This window comes from Prinia subflava, chromosome 20 (assembly GCF_021018805.1).
Source record: "Prinia subflava isolate CZ2003 ecotype Zambia chromosome 20, Cam_Psub_1.2, whole genome shotgun sequence".
Taxonomy (NCBI): domain Eukaryota; kingdom Metazoa; phylum Chordata; class Aves; order Passeriformes; family Cisticolidae; genus Prinia; species Prinia subflava.
The window spans coordinates 5,956,316-5,975,739 of record NC_086266.1 but is presented as its reverse complement, the minus strand read 5'-3'; the positions used below and the strand labels follow the sequence as shown (position 1 = coordinate 5,975,739).

The following is a 19,424-nucleotide window of genomic DNA, read 5'->3' as shown; positions in this document are numbered from 1 at the left end:
AGCTGGAGACAACAAAAGCATCTGTGGGTTCCTTCTGATTTCATGCAAAATGCTGGGAAATTTCTGAATCCAACTTTAGATCACAGATTTAACTGCACAGTGGAGCAGAACAACCCGTGGGTCTTTTCAGTGGCACAAGAGGAGTGCTTGGTGTTCAGATGGGAACTGTGTGTGGAGCCAAACCCAATTATTTGCAAATGAATCGGTGCCACACATCCTCAGGGGGAGGGCTGTGATACCAAGTGCTGGTTTGAAATGTCATCTTTTCTTTGGAAGAATTCTCTGGGGATGGAGTTAGCGATTTTAGATCTAATTTTAGGCAATCAGAAATAGGAATTCACCAGAGTTAGCAGAGAAAATGCTATCTCTGCTCAAAGCCATGGCAGATCTCAGCCTGCTCCATTTTGGAAGTCATGACAATGTGAAAAACAGGCTTTTCACTAAGGTTTGGCATTGTAAGCAGTGCTGGCACTCCCAGGCAGTGCTTTAATTACACATTATACTAACCAGTGTGAAATACTGAGCCCTATTAAGATAGCCAAGAGCCTTCTTTGGAGTTGATTTATTAGAGCTTGAAATTAACTTTTCACAGCCCAGCTCCAAGAGATGAGTAGATACAGAGTCCAGCCCTGGTGAGCTCCACATGTTCTCTGCAGTGCTGATGCAAAAGAGAGATGCAAAACCCTGGGCAGCAGCAGCTGCCAGCCTCTGACCTCCACCAGAAACTCCAGTGCCCACCTTGTGCCTGACTGGAATGGTTTCCTGGAGAGGTGGAACTTCAGGAAAGCCCCCCTGGGCTCTGCTGGGTGTGTGGCTGCCCCAGGGTGGCTCTGCTGGAGCTGTGTCCATGCTGGGGTGTTTGAGATGAGCACAATATTTGTCTGGGATATCAGGATGTTGTTAGGAATTGTTAAAGCAAGGCTGTTAAATCTGTAGGGAATTGCAGATCTCTGCCAGCTGAATATGGGGAGGAGCTCCAAGCCTGATGGGATTTTAAATTTTTCTCCCAGCAACCTGAATCCATTTTCACATTTCCAAACTCCCAGGTTCGGTTCTCTGATTAAATCAGTGGATTTGAGGTTCCCACATCTTGTGCTTTGTTTCTGTTTGATGCTGCAAGGCAAGGCAGAGTTTGGAGCTCCAGATAAAACTCCCTCCTATTGAGGATGGTGTAAATAAGGAGCAAGGGACTCAATGAGGGGGAGGCTGGCACAACACCTGCAGTAAATCTGGATTTAAATGGTGCTGGGATGGGAAAGCTGTCCTGTCATACTTTGGGTCTCTCCACCAACAGCACAGACAAATGTTTTGGCTTTAAAAGGATTGCTCAGGAGGAGTCATATCTCCAGATCTGCGCTCATACCCAGTGATTCTTTGAGGTTTTAGGCTCTGCAGGTACCAAGACACCCCTCAGCACAGGCAGTGTGGCACGAGGGGCACCTCTGCTCTTATTTTAGAAGCAGCTGTGTCATTCCTGATGTCTCCTGTCAGCTGGGTGGGAAACACCAGCCCTCCAAGAACTCACAAGGGCCTTGTTTGGGCGTTGTTTTATCTCTGGTTTTGTTGGTTTGGTTTTTAATGACTCCGTTAGGCTTGACTTGCCTGAGTTGTGAAAACATTACCGTGGGACGGGGGCACAGCAGAGCCAAAGCTGAGCCACACCAGAGCATTTCCAGTTAAAGCTGAAAGGAGTGACTTTGCTGTCTCTGCAGGTGACCTGTCTCCACGATTTCTTTGGGGATGACGACGTGTTCATCGCCTGTGGTCCGGAGAAGTTCCGCTACGCACAGGACGACTTTTCCCTGGATGAGAGCGGTAACTGCAGACACCTCCCTGCTTTTATTTCACTCCCACTCCCCTGCTCCTGTCTGATAACACTGCTGCATGCTTTTGTTCTGGTTTTTAAGACCCAGAACGTGGAGTTTAACATCCTTTTGTGATACTTATCCAGTCAGCAGTATTATAAATACCGACCGAGGTAGCCCAAGTCAGACTAAATTAATTCCTACAGCATTTTGACATTTACAGCAAAATCTGGGAGTGTTTATGCTTTCAATTTTCTCCAGTCACAGGCAGATAGATGCACTTCTCTTGAGAACTAATCATCCTTATGCAGACACATGCAGATTAAAATGGAAACAAGTAAAAAAAAAAAAAAAAGAATCACATTTCCACTGCTTACTTCTGCTGATTCAAAAAGCAGGGCAATAATTCCCTTTTTGGGGACATGACTGGGACAGCACCATTTTTTCTCCTTGTTACCACTGCAAGTCTGTAATAGTGTGAGTCTCTGATCAGTTAAACCATGAAATCTTTGATTTTACAGAATATACAGAGCTTGCTTGTAGGACATACCACCCACCCCACCTGGCAACTGTATCCACCCATTTGCAGGTGCCAATGAGTGCAGCAAGAGGAAATTAATGTCATTTTGACCATTTAAATTTAAAAAATGTGGTCTCCAAGCATCTAAGCTCACTTCCCAGAGCTCCAGGTGTGCTGTGTAAGGAACACAACCCCAAACCTGCTCTGTACTGAGGAACAAAGAGGATTTTTGCTGCATGCCAGGAAGTCAAGCAGCCTCTAATCTCTAAGCCCCGTGGTTTTTTACAACTCCTTTGCAAGCCTGATTTTATTTTAGTGTTTTAGTGCTGGTACTTCTGACCTGTGTACTCCAGATGAACCCATTTGATGCTCTTGGGTGATTCAAAGGAAGTCTCTGAGGTTCAGCTGAGACTTTGCAGGCAGAGCAGAAAGCCTGTGTCAGGCTGGGGAAGTGATCTGTAAGCTGAGCTCCACATTTTTCACCACTCAGCACTTGAGTCAGCTCCACAGGGAGCTCCACGCTGGGAAACAGCTTGGATGCAGTCCTGGCACAACAACTGGATGGAAAGCCCAGCTCTCTGCCTCCACTTCTGGTCACTGCTCGCTTCTCCAGCTTGGATTCCTCTGGCAGAAAGAAGCCAAGCTTGCTGCTGGGAAGGCAGGAAGGAGCTCCAGGGGTGTTTTCAGGGGAGCCTTGCAGCTCTCAGGAGCCTCAGCAGCTTTTTCCCACTGCACACCCATCACCATTCCTGTTCCAAGGCAGATGCTGCCAGGAGGGCTGGAAATCCTGAGGTTTTGCAGATGAGTGTCTTGCTAAAACCTCGTCTGTCATGGGGAAATTCCTCTTGCCTGTTTGGATGACACACACCAGGATTGGTGGTTATTATGTTCGCTCTGGCAGGACATCAGGAAACAGAAAGAGAAGCAGCACAAGGGAGGATTATGTCATCTTTTTCCTCCTGGCTGCCCACCACAGCTTCCACCCTCTAATCCCTGCTGCTGAGCACCTTCCAGAGGACACTGCTCTGTCCCTTCTGCACCCACTGGTTTCAGCATCGTGGAAATGTCTCATTTTGGTGACATTTAGAGGTCTTTTTACACCAACCCCAGCACTGCCAGGTTTCCACCTCCTGCAAGAGCTCAGGGATTGCCTCTCGTGTGCTGACGCTTGCCAAGGGCTGAGCTGGAGGAATCCCTCAGAGTCAGCCTTTCTGTGCTGGAAAATCAAAGCCAGGTTTCCTTCCAAGGAATTACTCCCCTGGGAAGAAGATAAATTTGGAAGCTCCTGGGACGACCTAACATGAAGTATTTTTACTTTTTAGGTTTATTTTTTTTTTTTTTTTGTGAGTAGTTCAGGTGACTAAACACAGCTGCCTGACACCCCTGGAGTCCCCTCACAACATCAGTACTGCTCTTCATGTACAAAAAATTTGGGTTATATTGCTGCTGGACTTCCACAAACCTCTCTGTGACATCATCTGTGAGAATTCAAGTATTTTTGAAGGAAAAAAAACCCCACAACTTCTTCTATCCCTGATTTACCATTTCCAAAATCGATTTTGCAGGAGAGAAAATAAGCTGGCTGTAGGTTTAATTCTTGCCATGCAGCATCCCTGGAGCACAAGGCCTCCTCTTCTCACATTCTTGTGCTGCAAAACTCTGTCTCAAACCATCCAGAAGAGGCAGAGATGGGCCCGTGGCTGGCTGAGAATGAGGAAAGCCTGGGGAAAAATTTAAGGCAATTACATTTTCGTAGATACACTGATATATAATTAAATAACACATACATTTAGGTCAGACAGCTTGCTTTCTGTTGGCCAATTATTTATCTGCTCTGTGCTGCCTTAATTCCACTGGGGACTCCCTTCCAGTGGGGCATGTGGGGCTGAGCTGAACTTTGCCACAGAAAACTGCCTGCATGTGGAACACGTAATCCACATCTGTAAAAACGACACATTTTTCACATCTTGGTGAGGACAAGCTGTAGGAGGAGATGAGGTGGGCCCAGCTAACATTTGACAAAAAGGAAATCCCTTTTTTATTGCCTTCTCCTTAACTGGGTTAAGTTAATAACTTGAGGGGTGGAAAGTTCTTTTTCTGTTAGCTCTCAGTGTAAATAAAACCTGGTTCTGAAGATCAGGCGTGCCTGAAATCCTGGCACACGTGGAGGTTTGTTAGCATTTCAGTTCCCCTCTGCAGGACTCTCTAGATCATGTTTACATTTTCCTCTCTTCCTGGCCTATTTAATTTTTAGGAAAGCACAGTTGGGGTTCTCATCTGCTCACGTCTTCCAGTACATAAATCTGCTGGGCTTGTTTATACAGACCTTGCTGAAAGGGCCGAGTGGCCAGCACAGAGGATGTGCTTTGTAAAACCATTTTGTCTCCTTTGCTCTCTGCATCTGAGGAGCTGCAGCTTGTTGAGGGCAGAAGAGGCTGATCCCAGCTGGGTGGAATTCTCCTGGGGCAGCTGCCCCATCTGCCACTTGGACACTTTATTGACATCACACCAAGAGCTGTTTGCTGGCTTTCTGCACCTGCAGAAAGGGCACTCATTGTTCCTCTCACTGGGTCTTCATGGCAGGGCCACAGCAAAATTAACTGGATTTTCTTGGCCTGAGAGTTCCCTCAGTCAATGCTGACCAGTTTCATTGTGCTCATGAGAGCCAAGGGAAGGGGAAGGGCAGAAAATGTTGGTAGGACACAGGTAGGAGCCAGCCTGAGCCCACAGAGTCTCAGCACCTCCTCCAGAGGAGCAGAGCTCTTCTCTCTGCCCTCCCCTTGAGGAGTCTCCTTTCAGCCCTGGAGACCAAGGGATGACATCAGCTTTTCTCTTGCCCTTGGTATTTCCTGCATCTCTCTGCAGACAAAGCACTGAGCTGCCCATGGCTGTTCCCCACCTGGAACCAGGTGGGTGTTGGAGCCCTGGGCACTGGGAATTCCAGACTTTCTGTGCTGACAGGCACTGACCCCCAAGCAAACACTGCAGTGACCTGAGGCCTTGGAAAAGGCTTCCAAAATTGAGTGACAGCGCTGGGATTGTGGGTGTGGAGTTTGAATAGAAGTGTGTGAGATCACAGGGTGGAAAACTTAGAGTTTAAGGGTTTAGAATAGAGTAATATATATAAAGCAAGATGGAGGTTTTAGGGCAGAGGCTGAGTCCTTCTTTTTCACCTTCTTCTTCATGGGTCTGGGTGGTGTTTTGTAATTGGGTACAAAAGTCCGTGTTGTGGGCCACAGGTGGTTGGTTATTGGGTTAAAAGTAAAAATAATATGGGTGTCATCTCATAACTTGACAGTTTATCCTTAAAAGGCCTTGTAGAGAGAAAGATGGGGCCATTTTTTAGTTTGTTAGCTAGAAGTGCTGTAGAACTCACAGCTTGTGAGACTAATATAGGTAAGAATTAATGAACATCTGAGTCCGAACACGAAACACCACCTCAAGCATTTAATCCCCACTCTGGCAGAAAAGAAGACAAAAAGCAATGGGCGTGTTTGTGTCTCCCCAGAGTGCCGGGTGATGAAGGGGAGCCCAGCAGGGGCCACGGGCAGCAAATCCTCCCCCACCCCTCAGAAGAGCTCGGCCAAGAGCCCCGCGCCCATGCGCCGCAGCAAGTCCCCCGCCGATTCAGGTAACCACCAGGATGGTGAGTGACCCTTTCTTGGTGTCTGGGTTTCACTGTGCTCAGGGGAAAAGCACAAACTCCCTGTGCTTGCAGAGGAAACTCTTGTGTCTTTTGGGAACAAGGAGCTATGAGGGTGCTTAATAAATATTGGGAAGGAATCTCCCGGGTTGGTGAAGTGCAGCTGTGGCTTGAGGCACCCATAGTCTCACAGCCTCCTTCCACAAAAATATTTTGGAAGAAGTTTTTATCCCCCAGGCAGGAAATCAAGGCCCACAGTGCTCCCAGATGGTCCCTGTAGACACAGAATGATTGAGGGTAACCTGCTGTGCAAAGCAAATGGTGATTATTGCACAGGTCAGGAGTGGCTCCTTCCAGTCATTATTTAAAGGAGAGCAGTGACCTTGCAATTGCAGAACTGGTGATGGGTTTATTGATGTGCCACTGAGACATTCAGTAATGGAAGAGAGGGGAAATGGGAATCCTAATTTGCTGCAGCAGCTTGCACCATTTGAAATTGCCTCCCTCCTTCTTCAGCAGCACCTGGGTTGGCAGCACACGTGGAGAGCTGTCACTCCAAGGCTGGGCTGAATATTGCAGTAATCCTGGTAATTGATGGTTTTTAGAGTCATGGAGAGCTTCTGGGGTTATGATGGATCTCTCACCTGCCTGCCTGTTCTGTTCCACACATGGCCTCTCACTAAAATGGCCAAATCATCAATTAAACATGTCAGAATTCCAGGAGAGCTTCACAGCTTGAGTTCAGGTGTCCCACAGCACCAGCACAGGTGGTATAAACCAGAAATTCATTTCACCATCATGCTAACACGCTGCATATTGCATGGGAACACCCCACAACAGCTGACCACCAGTAGAAATGGGATTATTAGACAGAAAATTCTCTTGGCAGTAGTCAGAAGGAGCTCCCTCAGGAAGCAGTTCATTTGTTTAGAGGGTGTGGGTGTTCTTCAGCTGCCTAAAGAGACAGTGTGAAATTGGTTGGCACATGCCAAGAGTCTGTATTTTTTTTAAAAAATGTTTCTTTCTAAGGTGGTTTTACATTCATAAAGTTTTTCTTTGGGGTTCCATTGTTGGCTATTGTCAAACTCAGAGCATTTTCAGGCTGTTTTTTGGGGTATTTAGGGGTCATTTTCAGGCCATTTCCATTGTGTTTCTGAGGGATTTTGGGGGCATTTCCAGGCTGTTTTCCAGCTAATTTTAGGGGGATTTGGGGGCATTCTGGGGCTGTTTTGGGGCTGTTTCCAGGCCTCTTTCAGGCCAGGTTTTGAGGTATTTTGTATCATTGTATTCAATTCAATGTATTAATTGCCATAATTTAACCACTTTCACAATCCCAAACGTGTGCTAAAGCTGTGGAGGCACGATGGGAAACGTGAAGTTGATTTACCAAAACCCAGAGGTAACATTCAGTGCTCATGCATGAGCAGCTTTAAACCTTCTCCACAAGCATCAGGTGCTGGTTCCCATCAGAGCCAGAGTTTACTGCATGAACATCGAGTTTAATACGAAATGGCAATTATTGTGTGCCTGATTTAACAGATTTTAACCAGGCCTGGGATGGTGACTCATCTGATGAGCTTTAATGAACACACTTAGCAGAGCTTTTCAGGGGGGGATTAAAACAACCAGAAAGGCTGAACAATAACCAGTTCCTGGAGTTAAGGTCAGTGCTGAAGAGTAAATCAGGTTTCTTTAATCTGTCCAGACAAGGGTCTTTCGTGCTTTCCTGTAATTTCAATAAAGGAAAAAATGGCACTTGTCCTGCTTAATGAGAATAAAAGACTGAGCTCTTTCAGTACTGAAAAATAGAAGACTCTTGTTTTCTCAGGACAGAGAGAAACAAGAACACCATTTTGTATTCTTGTACTGAATTAGTAATAAATTAAGTGGATTTACACATCTTTTAAGAATCAATATTTACATTTAGATGGGATTTTTGCGTTATCACGTTCAAAAAGCAAAGCTGAATGAAGTCTGATTAATAAAAGATGATCTGACCTATTTTTTTCCCCACAGAATCTCACCCATTGAATACGTGAAACTATTTAAAAGCAGTTTTACTTCAAATATGCGCAATATTTCTGCTATGTGTTTGCTCTCCTACCCATTTGTACCTCTTGTCTTTGTTGTCTTTCACTCTGCTTTGGTTGTCATGTGGAAACTCATGAGAGTTTCCTTGGTTTTGTGTTGTTTCTGTTCTTCCCAGCTCTTTTCTGTGAAGGTTTCTGTGTCCTTTCTTCCCACCAAGGTCTCCCAGGCCACTGGGATGTTCTGGGCACTGATGCCAGTGCAGGTTTGGAGGTAAATCTTTGGGTGAGAGGAGTCTGAACCCAGCTCACAGGGAGGTGTCAGGGCCTCACTGGGAAAAGCTCAATCCCTTCAGGCAGCCAGAGCCCTTCAGTTCCCAGGATATCCAAAAAAGTGAGGTAGCAAATGCACGGAAGAGATTGGAACATTATTTTCTTGGCAGGGTGCTTTTCTCTTGCCATGCAGTCATTTCAGGGAATGGATGAAAATTCAATGAATGAATGCAGAACAAAGCAGTGTCTCGCTCTAAGGAGATGGGAACACACCCCAGTCCTTGTTTTCCCAAGGGAAATCCTTTCTCCCTTCCCTCACTAACACCCAACCTGTATCTGTACTTCCTAGGCAATGCCAGTGGATTTCTGGCAGAATTGGAGTTACAAAGCTTCTGTGTATTTCTAGCCTTGATTTTCCTCCCTAGGGAGCCAGCTTTGCTAAAAGACACAGCTTAGAGCAGTGAAATCCACACCAAACCACACCTGCAGGGCACCCTCCAATTCCTTCTCCTAACACGACAGAGGAAAACTGGACAGGAGGAGAGAAATCTGTGTGCTTCTGCTCTGATCCATGAGGTTTAAATGGAGTAGGGTCAGCATGAAGTTTGGCAAAATTCCTTTAACAGACTGCTCCAGCAAGGAGTCAGACTGAGCAAAAGCCAGAGCTAAATCCCAGGGGAGAAATACAGGAGAGAAAAGAATGATGTCATTTGCCATCCTTTCTTTGTTACAAAAACATGAATTTATTTTGCACTGACATACCAAACAAGGGTTCAGCTGTATAAAAATGTGTGCTCTGATAGGAGAGCTTATGATTTTAAAAGCAGGACAAAGTCACAGGTACCTGAAGTAAAATTTGAAAATGTCTTTGCCTTGACTTGTCCCGGGGAGAACACGAGCAGGGCTCTGAGGCTGCTGCAGGACCTTAATGACTCAGTTCACTAATGGACAGAAAAATTCAATTTTCAAATTCAAAGAAAAAGCAAATTCACCAGACAGCAGCAACCAGCAAACAGAGCCAGAGTGTCTGTCTGTCCTGGCTGCAGGGCTGCTCCCAGGGGTCCTCGTGGATGAGTGTGTCCAAAGGCAGCAGATGTCTGGGGAGAGCCACACAGGACAGAGCAGCTCCTCCCCTGCTTGTCCCCTGCTGTCCCCTGCTCGTCCCTGTGTCCTGCTCTCTGCCAGCCCACGGGGCACACCCAGGAGAGATCCCCCCTCCAAACACGGGGGAAAGGTGCCAGCACTGCAGAGCTGAGTGCCTGCAAGTCTGGAGGTGCCTGAGCAAAGGATGCCTGTGCAATCTGAGCCCTTCCCCTCCTGAGGATTTATTTTCCTGTCCTGAAGGGCAGGATGGCTCGTGCCCTCTGAACAAGCTGCTGTTTCTACATTTGCTCCCTGCTGTCCTTGTTCTGCTTGTTCCCTTTCTTTACTTTCCTGGTGGCACTTCAAAGCCTGACCTGGAGACAAAACTATCCATGGATTTCATGGTTTTTCCTCTCACTCTTGTGGTGTTCAGGCTCCTCAGACTGGGATCTCATTTGCAGAATCCTGGGAACCCCAATCAAGCATGGATTATTAACCTTATTTAACAAATTAGTAGAAATGGATGTCTCCACACATTTTGAGCACTCACTGTGAGCCTCAGGCTTTGCTTTTTCCAGTTCTGTTTGTGGACAGAGACTGGGTTCAAAAGAAGGATCTCACTAACCTCATTTGCAGATGTTGGTGCTTGTCACCACTGGAAATTCAGATCCAGAGCCCCAGTCATCCCAGCAAACCTAGGCAAAACTCAGGGAACAATTCCTTATAGGAATCTGACTAAAAAGGGGCCTAAAAAAAGCTGAAGAGGGACTTTTGACAAGGGCATAGAGTGATAGGACAAAGGAGAAATGGACTTAAGCTGAAGGAGGGCAGATTTAGATATTAAGGAGAAATCCTTCCCTGTGAGGGCAGTGAGGCCCTGGCACAGGTGCCCAGAGCAGCTGTGGCTGCCCCTGGATCCCTGCAGTGCCCAAGGACAGGATGGACAGGGCTTGGAGCAATGTGGGATGGTGGAAGGTGTCCCTGCCCATGGCAGGGGGTGGAATGGGATGAGCTTTAAGGTCCCTGCCAACCCAAACCATTCTGGGATTCTAAAATATCTGTGTGGGAAGCAGACAGAGGATTCAGTTTACCTGGATCTCTCATCTCAAACGTGACAGGAATATTTTCCATCCTCCCTCCCATGTGCTGGACAAGGCTGATTCCTCTGCTGAGCACAAAGTGCCTCATGCACAGGGGGAGGTGAGGATCCTGGGGAAGAAGGTGCACATGCTCCTGCAGTTAAAGGATATAAAATATGCACTTGAAAGTAAATTGATGTTGCAGAGCAAATACAATACCATGAATAAGCCATAAAGCACAAAGAATAAAATGGTGGAAAAAACACAAGGAATTGAAATTAAAGCTGGTTCTAAAGAACAGTTCTAATAGCTGAGTGTAGGTGAGCTCCTGAGCTACCCTAAATCATCAGCAGATTTTAGTGGAGCAGCAGTGCTCTGCACCACCTGGGACCTGCTCTTTGCCTCCTGATATTTTCTTGCATTTCAGTTCAAAGGAAATGCAGGCAAGTTTGTTTATGAGCACTATTCTTCATTAGCAGGCAGAGAAAATTAAACTGGGCTTCTTCATTGTTGCTCCTGCTGCAGAATTCTGCTGTATTTGTAATGATATCCCTCCGTCTCATTCCATTTCTGATTTGGATGTCACATCTGGCTTTTTGTTGATGCTCATAAAATATTTACATCCCTGCTGTAGCACTTAAAACTCTCATTGTATTGGAGAATTTCTGTCCTGCCCTGCAGCAGTTACATCCATTTTGCTGCACACGGGCTCTGCTGTTGTTCCAGTCTTGTTTGTGGAAGGGAAATTGGGGTTTTTTGCAGAGTTGTTAGGTGGCATTCTTCAGCTTAGGAAAGATCAGGGACAACTGGAGATAAAGAAAGAGGCATTTTAGAAACTGGAAATGGATTCTAGCTAATGGAGATTATATCAGTCCTCTTGTTCCACACGTTTTCTTTAATAGGAAACACAAATTCACTCAGTGAAATAAAACATGAAAGAGATCCAAGTTCTTTTTTACTGAATTGCCTTCATTATTTGGCATATAGTTAGAGAACTCTACTTTTTTCCCCACCAGCCTGGAGGACAGCTCATTCTGTAGAGTGGCACAGCTCAGTGCAGGGGCCAGCAGGAAACAGCTTCTGCCTTTCCAGAAAAGGATTTTCCCCTATCAATAAAGAATGGTCTGAGGGCGATAGGGAGGTGAAGTGTCACTCTGGTCCCCAATTATCTATAAATCATTATTTCTACCACCTTTTAAAAATAGCCATTTCCTCAGTAAGGTGCATTTGTGATAGGAAATGCTGTGTGTAATGAAAACCTCCTCGTTCAACAGAGGAGGAAATGCATGGAAATGGGAGACAGAGGAGCCACATCACCATGAATTTGTTGCATCGGAGCTGCTTTAATGTGCTGGCAGCTCTTCCTTTGTCCCAGGGCTTTGAACATGTTTTTTTCACACCTGCTTGCCCTCTGCCTTTGCTGCAAACCTGAGCTCCCCGTGTTTCTCACAGGGACATAAAGGGAAGACGAGTGAGGCTTTCTTAGGCATTAAATCAAGAGCTCTGCTGGTTTTGCTCTTACAAATACAGCATTCACACATTTTACTCTACAATACTACTTCTACTTCTTCAGTCTCCTCCAGACACTCAAACACTTGGTGGATTTTAAGTAACTGATTTAAGATTCAGCTGTTACAGCTGAAAGCATCATTTCATCAGGCTCTTTGGTCACTTAATCCCACCCACAGCAAACTACAGCCAGGGCATTCCAGGCTGCTTTTTGTCTAATTTTTAATGTGCTTAATTGACATCTGACATTGCTTGGGTAGGATTCAGGATATCTTCAGCCTCTGCTTTCAAATCATGCCCTTAAACAGTTTGAGAATGCAGAAATCTTCTTTCTGTTTTTCTGGTGATGTGTGCTTTGGGTTGACTTGGTGAATATCTGTTGTGTGAAATATTGCTCCCTCTATTTATTTTGTATCTCACTGTATTCTGCAGTCACCCTGAGCAGCTGAAATCCTGGAGTTACGTTTACAGCTGTGCTGTTCAATTTTGGGTTTGTTTGTTGGTTTTTTTCTCCTATCTAACATGAACAAACCACGGTGTTAAACGTTTGGAGACCTCCCATCTCCCCAAAGGAGAAAGCCCTTCTTGCCTGATTTCCAGCTTGTGTCTTGTTTTCTGGCAGCAAACGGGACCTCCAGCAGCCAGCTGTCCACACCCAAATCCAAGCAGTCGCCCATCTCCACGCCCACCAGCCCAGGGAGCCTCCGGAAGCACAAGGTATTACGTTTCTTATACCTTACTACACCTCCTTCTGCCTCACCCTCAGAGCTGTGTGGCACTTGTTAGAGAAACAGAGGAAGACAAGCCTCATGCTATCATGGTCAGCAAGTCTCAGCTTTATTTGGATCTATTTGCACTTATATAGTATTGTTAATTAGCTTATGCATATTGCAAAATCACGGCTCATGATTGGTTTACAACATCTTGACGCATATTCTTTGCTCAGTTGGCCTTGCTATTTACACTGTAGCTACAATTTTCCCTATTCTAGCATAATTTTATGCTTATGTCTCTGCTACTTCTTCACGTCCACCCTGCTGCTTTTTCACATCCAGCACGTACACACAGTTAAGTCTTAACTAGCTTAGCAATATCATGGCCTTTGCTGTACAGCCATACCTCAGATAGACTCTCCACAGGCACTGAAGTCATGGCCATGGAGGAATAGGTCATGGAAGAATATTCTTGTGTCCTCTGGAAGAAAAACACCAACTGCTGCTGTTCCAACAGCAGGGTTTGGCCCTTTACCTGTGGAATTTCTCTTTTTTGGGCAAGGTGGAGAGCAAAGCACTGGCCTGGCTGCTCCCCTGGAGCTGTGGATGTTCTCCACCTCTGCACACTGCCAGCCTGTGCCTGCTCCTCACTCCCAGCCACAATTTGGGCACCTGCATTCTAAAGAGTCTGAGTTTTATTGTGGAGGGCAGCAAGGGAGTTTCTACTTTGATGCTTAATATGCCAGCAGAAGCTTGGATGAGATGAGGAATGATTGTGGCAGATGCTGAGAAAGTTTAGTACAATTATTCAAATAATTCAAATTATTCAAAAATTGTTTGAGAATTTTTTTTAAATAATTAAGCAAAATCCCCATAAATCAGCTGAGTTATCTGGAGTAGAACACCTTCCACATGCAATGCAAGGATGCTGCTGGCTGGTAACAAATCTTTATACCTCCCCTATGGTATCTCTCTATCTCTGTTTGTAACAGTAATGCCTTGTGAACAGCCAACACTGAAAACACTGTGAGAATTTGTTTTCAGGTTTGACACCCTCTAGGTCACTTTTTATAGCAAAAAATCAATACACTTTTTATAAAGGAAAATCTTGTATCTGTGTTTTGGGAGTGAGGATTCAAGCTCCTTCTTTTTTATAGAAGCTGGTAATTTTCTTTTGTTTAAAAAACACATTAAAAAAAAAAGTACAAAAAACCAACCACAACCGCAGAACAATAATAACAGCAACTCAGTTTAGAAATCTTGTCATCACCTGAGACCATCCAGAGGGATCAGAGGACACAATTTAACCATGAGCTTGTACCACTATTTGAAAAAATCATTGATGGATGTGGTTTCATGTAAACCCTCCTGTCCTGAAAAGCCCAAAGTGTTGCCAAATCAGGCCCATTAAACAGAAGCAACCCAAATGTTACTGGAGCTCTGTGACATCATGTGATGATACTCCTCAAGAATTTAATTTTTTTAATTATTTAAGGCCGTGCTCTGTTTTACAGGTAGCAGGTGACTCTTGCAGCTGCTGTGGTAATTGTGTTGTGGAACAGGAGCTGGTCACACACAGCCAACAGGTAGCACAGCATCCTGGCAGGGAGCAGGAAACCTGTGCTGGCTCATGGAAAATTCATGTATTGATTTACTTAAAAGGTACAGCAGCTGTCACAGCTTTTTCAGTTCCTGTTATTCAGGACCCCTCAGTGCTGAGTCCTGACTTTCATTTCCGTGGGCCCTTGCAGTTCTGGAATAGGCACAGTGCTGCTTCCAACAGTTTTGGGAATTGGAGCTTGGACACAAATGTAGGTGTGAGAGCAAGTCAGGGGGTTTCTCTGTAGTGAGCAGAATGTACCTCTGAGCCTGACTCTGAAAGCATTGACCCAAAGTTTTTGAAGAGTAATTAAAAAATTCTGGTGGTGCTGAGGTTTTGCAGTCAGCAGCCACGTGGAAGCCACCGTGGACCAGATTAATTAATTAATTTGCTAACTCTGTTCAACAGAGGCACAGCTGAATCCAGATGAAAACTGTGTTTTCCTCAGGACCTCACTCTGTTCTCAGCTGCTCAGTCTGAGAAAACACCCCAAATTTAACACAGTGCGTCCAGATTTATTATTAATTTATAATTGAGAACAGACTCTGGCCCATGGTCTGAGTTCATCAGTTCAGCAGAACTGTGCATCCTGTGCTTCAGCATCAGGAGCACAAAATATTTCCCAAACTTTCCATTTCATTTAGAACTTTGGAGAGGAGGATTTGTTTCTTGGTCAAGAGAATTAAAACTCACCTTTTTAATGTTTTATGTATGTTTTCAGCTGGATAATTTATGACATTTCCAGTGCAGCCCTGAGACCATTTGTAAGAGATGGTGACTGCTGAGGGCAAAGCCAGCCCAGCTATGATTTTCTCCACTAAGTTAAGCCAATCAGCAAACACAAATGCAGCAGTTATGGATACCAGAATATTCATGCATCATTGTCTTTCTCCCAGGAGCAATTTCCTGCTTATGATGAAATCGCTTTTCTTTTTTGCCCTTAAAGCTCAAGTGATAAATGCTTGGGTTCACCACAAAGTCCTATTTTACCTCTTCTTATATCAAGATTTCTGTGGATTTCCTTCCTGAATATTTTGGGTTTTCTTCATTTTGCTCAAAGTTTTTATCTGTGTGTGGGTCAGAGTTCAAAAAGGCCTCAGGAGAGCTTTAGCCCTTGGGCTGGTTCCTTGTCCCACAGGACTTTAAACAAGTGGAATAAAATGGTTACCCCAGAAAGGGACACTGGAAAAACTTTACATTGAGCATTTGATCCAAATAATAAACTTGAGATTATTTTATTAACCTTTCCAACTGATTAGAAGTCACTTAAACTAAAGAATAAACCATGGAACATGTGATTTCCCTGGAGGTTTGTCCTGAGGGCAGCTGTCAGACCAAGGTAAGACTCTCCACTGTGGACTCAGGTTTAAAGAGATGTGTTTAGAGGCAAGGTGCTGCTCTTTCATGCATGTGCTGGAATGCACACATTGATCCAGAACAATAAAAAAAACACTTCTCATTGTTGTCCCAGCCAGCAGGAACAGAGATGCTCTTGCTCCTCTGTGCAAGGAGCCTGCCTCGATTTTAGGAACTCCCTGGATTTTGGGGAGCCCAGTGCACTCCACCCTCTGCCTGCCCACGACTGAGCCCCTCAGCTGCCAAACTCCTTTGGCGTGGCCCAGGCTGGGAGCTGCTGGTGAGGGTTAACATTTTCCCCTTTCCCCCTACAGGACTTGTACCTGCCCCTGTCTCTGGACGACTCGGATTCCCTCGGAGATTCCATGTAGGAGCGAAACGTCCGCGCTGCGTTCGGGATTCGGCAAAGTACCTCTGCCAAAACAAGCAGATAGGTGACTGGTGCTCTCAAGTCTAAGGACACACGGTTAAATGTCATTTTTGTTCTGTGATTTCTCCTCTCTGTGCCACAAACCAACACCTGCCAGTCTATAGAGATAGAGGGATACCATTCTTCTCAGTTACAGGGATGCAAAATGGGCATTGTGAGAAACCCGGGGCCCACGTGCCAGCGATTCTGTGCACTTCCCATTTTCTTCTGTGATTTCTTTTCCTGCTGCAGCCATGTGGTTTTCCTAGAGTTAGTGAAAGAGCTCCCCTGGAGGTGTGCAAGGGGAGCCCTTGCTGAGCAGTTTGCACGCTGGAGCAGAGCAGGTGATGTTCTCCACCTCTGCACGCTGCCAGCCCTGCCAGCTCCTCACTCCCAGCCACAATTTGGGCACCTGCATTCTAAAGAGTCTGAGTTTTATTGTGGAGGCTAGCAAGGGAGTTTCTACTTTGATGCTTAATATGCCAGCAGAAGCTTGGATGAGATGAGGAATGATTGTGGCAGCTGCTAAGTAAGGTTAGTACAATTATTCAAATTATTCAAATTATTCAAATATTGTTTGAGAATTTTTTTTTTAATAATTAAGTAAAACCCCTATAAATCAGCTGAGTTATCTGGAATAGAACACCTTCCACATGCAATGCAAGGATGCTGCTGGCTGGTAACAAATCTTTATACCTCCCCTATGGTATCTCTCTATCTCTGTTTGTAACAGTAATGCCTTGTGAACAGCCAACACTGAAAACACTGTGAGAATTTGTTTTCAGGTTTGACACCCTCTAGGTCACTTTTTATAGCAAAAAATCAATACACTTTTTATAAAGGAAAATCTTGTATCTGTGTTTTGGGAGTGAGGATTCAAGCTCCTTCTTTTTTATAGAAGCTGGTAATTTTCTTTTGTTTAAAAAACACGTTCAGAAAAAAAAAGAACAAAAAAAACCAACCACAACTGCAGAACAATAATAACAGCAATTCAGTTTAGAAATCTTGTCATCACTGCCAAAACAGACACGTGTAGGGGGGGAGGGGAAATGGTCATTTCAAAATATTGAATGTTTTGATAGTTTTTGTAATGTTTAAGACTTCGTATTTGGTTTTTTACACTTCAGTATTCCTAACTATGGCCAGATTCTCTACTTATGTAACAAATGAAGTGTTCTAAAACCCGTATTTTAAGAAACTCTTCTATCTGAGGAAAAACAAACTCGCTGTATGTAGAGAAAGCTTTTGCTTTTGTTAATCAGCAATGCCTCCTCCAGAATGCCAAGCTCATCTCCTCACGCAGGGCTGGCGGTCCTAGGCCAGCTGCCATTGCCTCCCTCCCTCATGGAATAAGCTTTGATGAAACTGATTCCTGCAGAACTTTACCTAAATGAAATCTGTGCAATCAAGTCTTTCTTTGTTGCTCTATTTGCCTTTTTTTTTTTTTTTTTTTCCCAGCATAGACACCTACTCCCTGTTGCCTTGCAACCCCTTGTGCTTAGGATGGATTTTATCCTTGTGAGCTTTGGTGCTTCGTGAATTCTGGGTTGTTCCCAAAGCCACTCCACGTTTTGTTTGCTTGCATTGCTGGGATGAAATAATCTGTGCAGGCTGCATCTTCCGAGGCTCGTGTGATCATACCTACAATGCAACTTTTTAAAAGAGATTTATCAGAGAGAGGCCAGGATTGGGAATTGTCAAGGGGTCAGAGTTATCATGCACCAAATTTGCACCCAGTAGTCTTAGTGCATGATCATTTACACCCAGAGTTTTGCACAAGAAACCATTTGTTCTCACTGATAGCTTCATTTGACTCAATAACTCTCTGACTGCACAACTGCTAAATGGTCATTTTAAATATTGTAAATAGAATCCTGGGGTTAGTTCACAGGCTAAGGGCTCGTGTCGAGGGTTTGGGGGGGAAGGATGGTGCTGTGGACAAAGCTTGGGTGCAGCAGTCAGCACACCTCAGCCCTTGGCATTGCTGAATTTTGTGTCTGAATGGGAGCAGGTCTCTGAGTAACCCTGTGCCTCAATCTGTCTGTCTGTCCCTGCAGGGACAGCTCTGTTCTACCTCACTGGGGCTTGTGAGGCCAAATGTTGGTTAACATTTGTCCAGTGCTTTCAGATCCTCTAACAGAAGGTGCTGAAATATTCTGGGTGCAGATTTGGGTATGGGTGCTAATTTTTGGCTGTTTAATCCTGTGAGTGCTACTGTAGACACTGGTCATGAGCAAAAAGGACTTTTTTAAGCATAAGGGTGTCAAAGGCCTTGGTTATGCTAATAACAATATTATTCATCAGAGCTTTTTGTCTTAGGGAAAGCTTTAGTGGGACAGATAATTTGACATGCTTTTATCCTCTCCCCTGTTCTGCTGGTGGAAATCTCAGAGTCCTTCCCTGAGCCTCTGCCTTTCCAGGGAGCCTGAGCAGTGGCCATGGATGGGCTGGAACTGCAGTCCAGGTGCTGTCACACGGTGACAGAGGCCACTCCTGTCACAGCCAGGGTGAGCCTGTCCTGCCACCTTTCCTCAGACAGAGCAGGAGAGCAGCCATGCAGCCCCATGCAGCCCCATGCAGCTTCTCCTGCTGCTCAGTGCAGGACACTCACCACACACCCACCAGGAACCCCAAATCCTCGCTCTCCTGGGCACTCACCACACACCCACCAGGAACCCCAAATCCTCGCTCTCCTGGGCTGCTCTCTGCAGCCTGAGCTGCTGCAGCTGTGGTGGGAGGAAAGGAATCTGGGAGATGCTTCCACCCAGTGTCTGTGAGTGCAGTTTGTGTAAGAGAGAGCAGGATCCCAGGGGAGGGATGAGCCTTTCTTTGTTTGGGTGGCTGTTGAGAAGGGGTTCCTGCCCTTCCTGCCAAAAGCTCTGTTTGGTTATTTGGAGATGCTTTTCCTGTTGGAGCATCACTAAGGAATCCCTGAGCTCTTCCTCCTGAGCTGCACCTGGTGGCACATCTCAAACCAGCTCTCCCTTGGGACTGCAGCTTTGTTTGCATGAGGATCATCCTCTGGTGGGGCTGAGCCCAGCAATTCCTTCAGGGAATTAGGGGAACCTTAATTAAAAGGCCTAAAAGAATTAAAAAAATATTGTTCCGTGGGAAAAATAGCCATTCAAACCAGCAGAAGCCACAAAGAAAACAGGGTATGAGGTCAAACTCCCGAGTTTTAAGCAATTTTCTAGGTAGAGATGCCTGGGCAGTAGAAGTCAGTGAGCATTTCAGCTGTAGCATAGAGTGAAGTCTGTATTAATGCCAATATTGCATGAGTTCTTGTACAGAAATGCATGTGGAATGTTACATACATTCAGATCTAGTTACCTGTGGCTTTGTAGGAACCCTCCTCTAGATTTGAATACAAAGAGAAACAGTGCACAGGCATCAGACCTTAGTTATTA

The 19,424-nt window shown here is 45.3% G+C and overlaps 1 protein-coding gene across 2 annotated transcripts in view; it reads left to right on the top strand.

Moving 5' to 3' along the window:
- DCX (doublecortin) overlaps positions 1 to 17,324 on the top strand; it is a 70,317-nt gene extending 52,993 nt beyond the window's left edge. Inside the window, exons 3-6 of one of the 2 annotated variants that reach the window (XM_063416756.1) lie at positions 1,713 to 1,815; positions 5,834 to 5,956; positions 12,562 to 12,656; positions 15,923 to 17,324. In XM_063416756.1, the coding sequence (XP_063272826.1) occupies positions 1,713 to 1,815; positions 5,834 to 5,956; positions 12,562 to 12,656; positions 15,923 to 15,979 (378 nt within the window). In that variant the 3' untranslated portion in view covers positions 15,980 to 17,324. Of the gene's footprint in view, positions 1 to 1,712; positions 1,816 to 5,833; positions 5,972 to 12,561; positions 12,657 to 15,922 lie in introns of both variants that reach the window. The other variant, XM_063416755.1, reaches the window with a different exon arrangement.
- Positions 17,325 to 19,424: the final 2,100 nt, after the last annotated feature.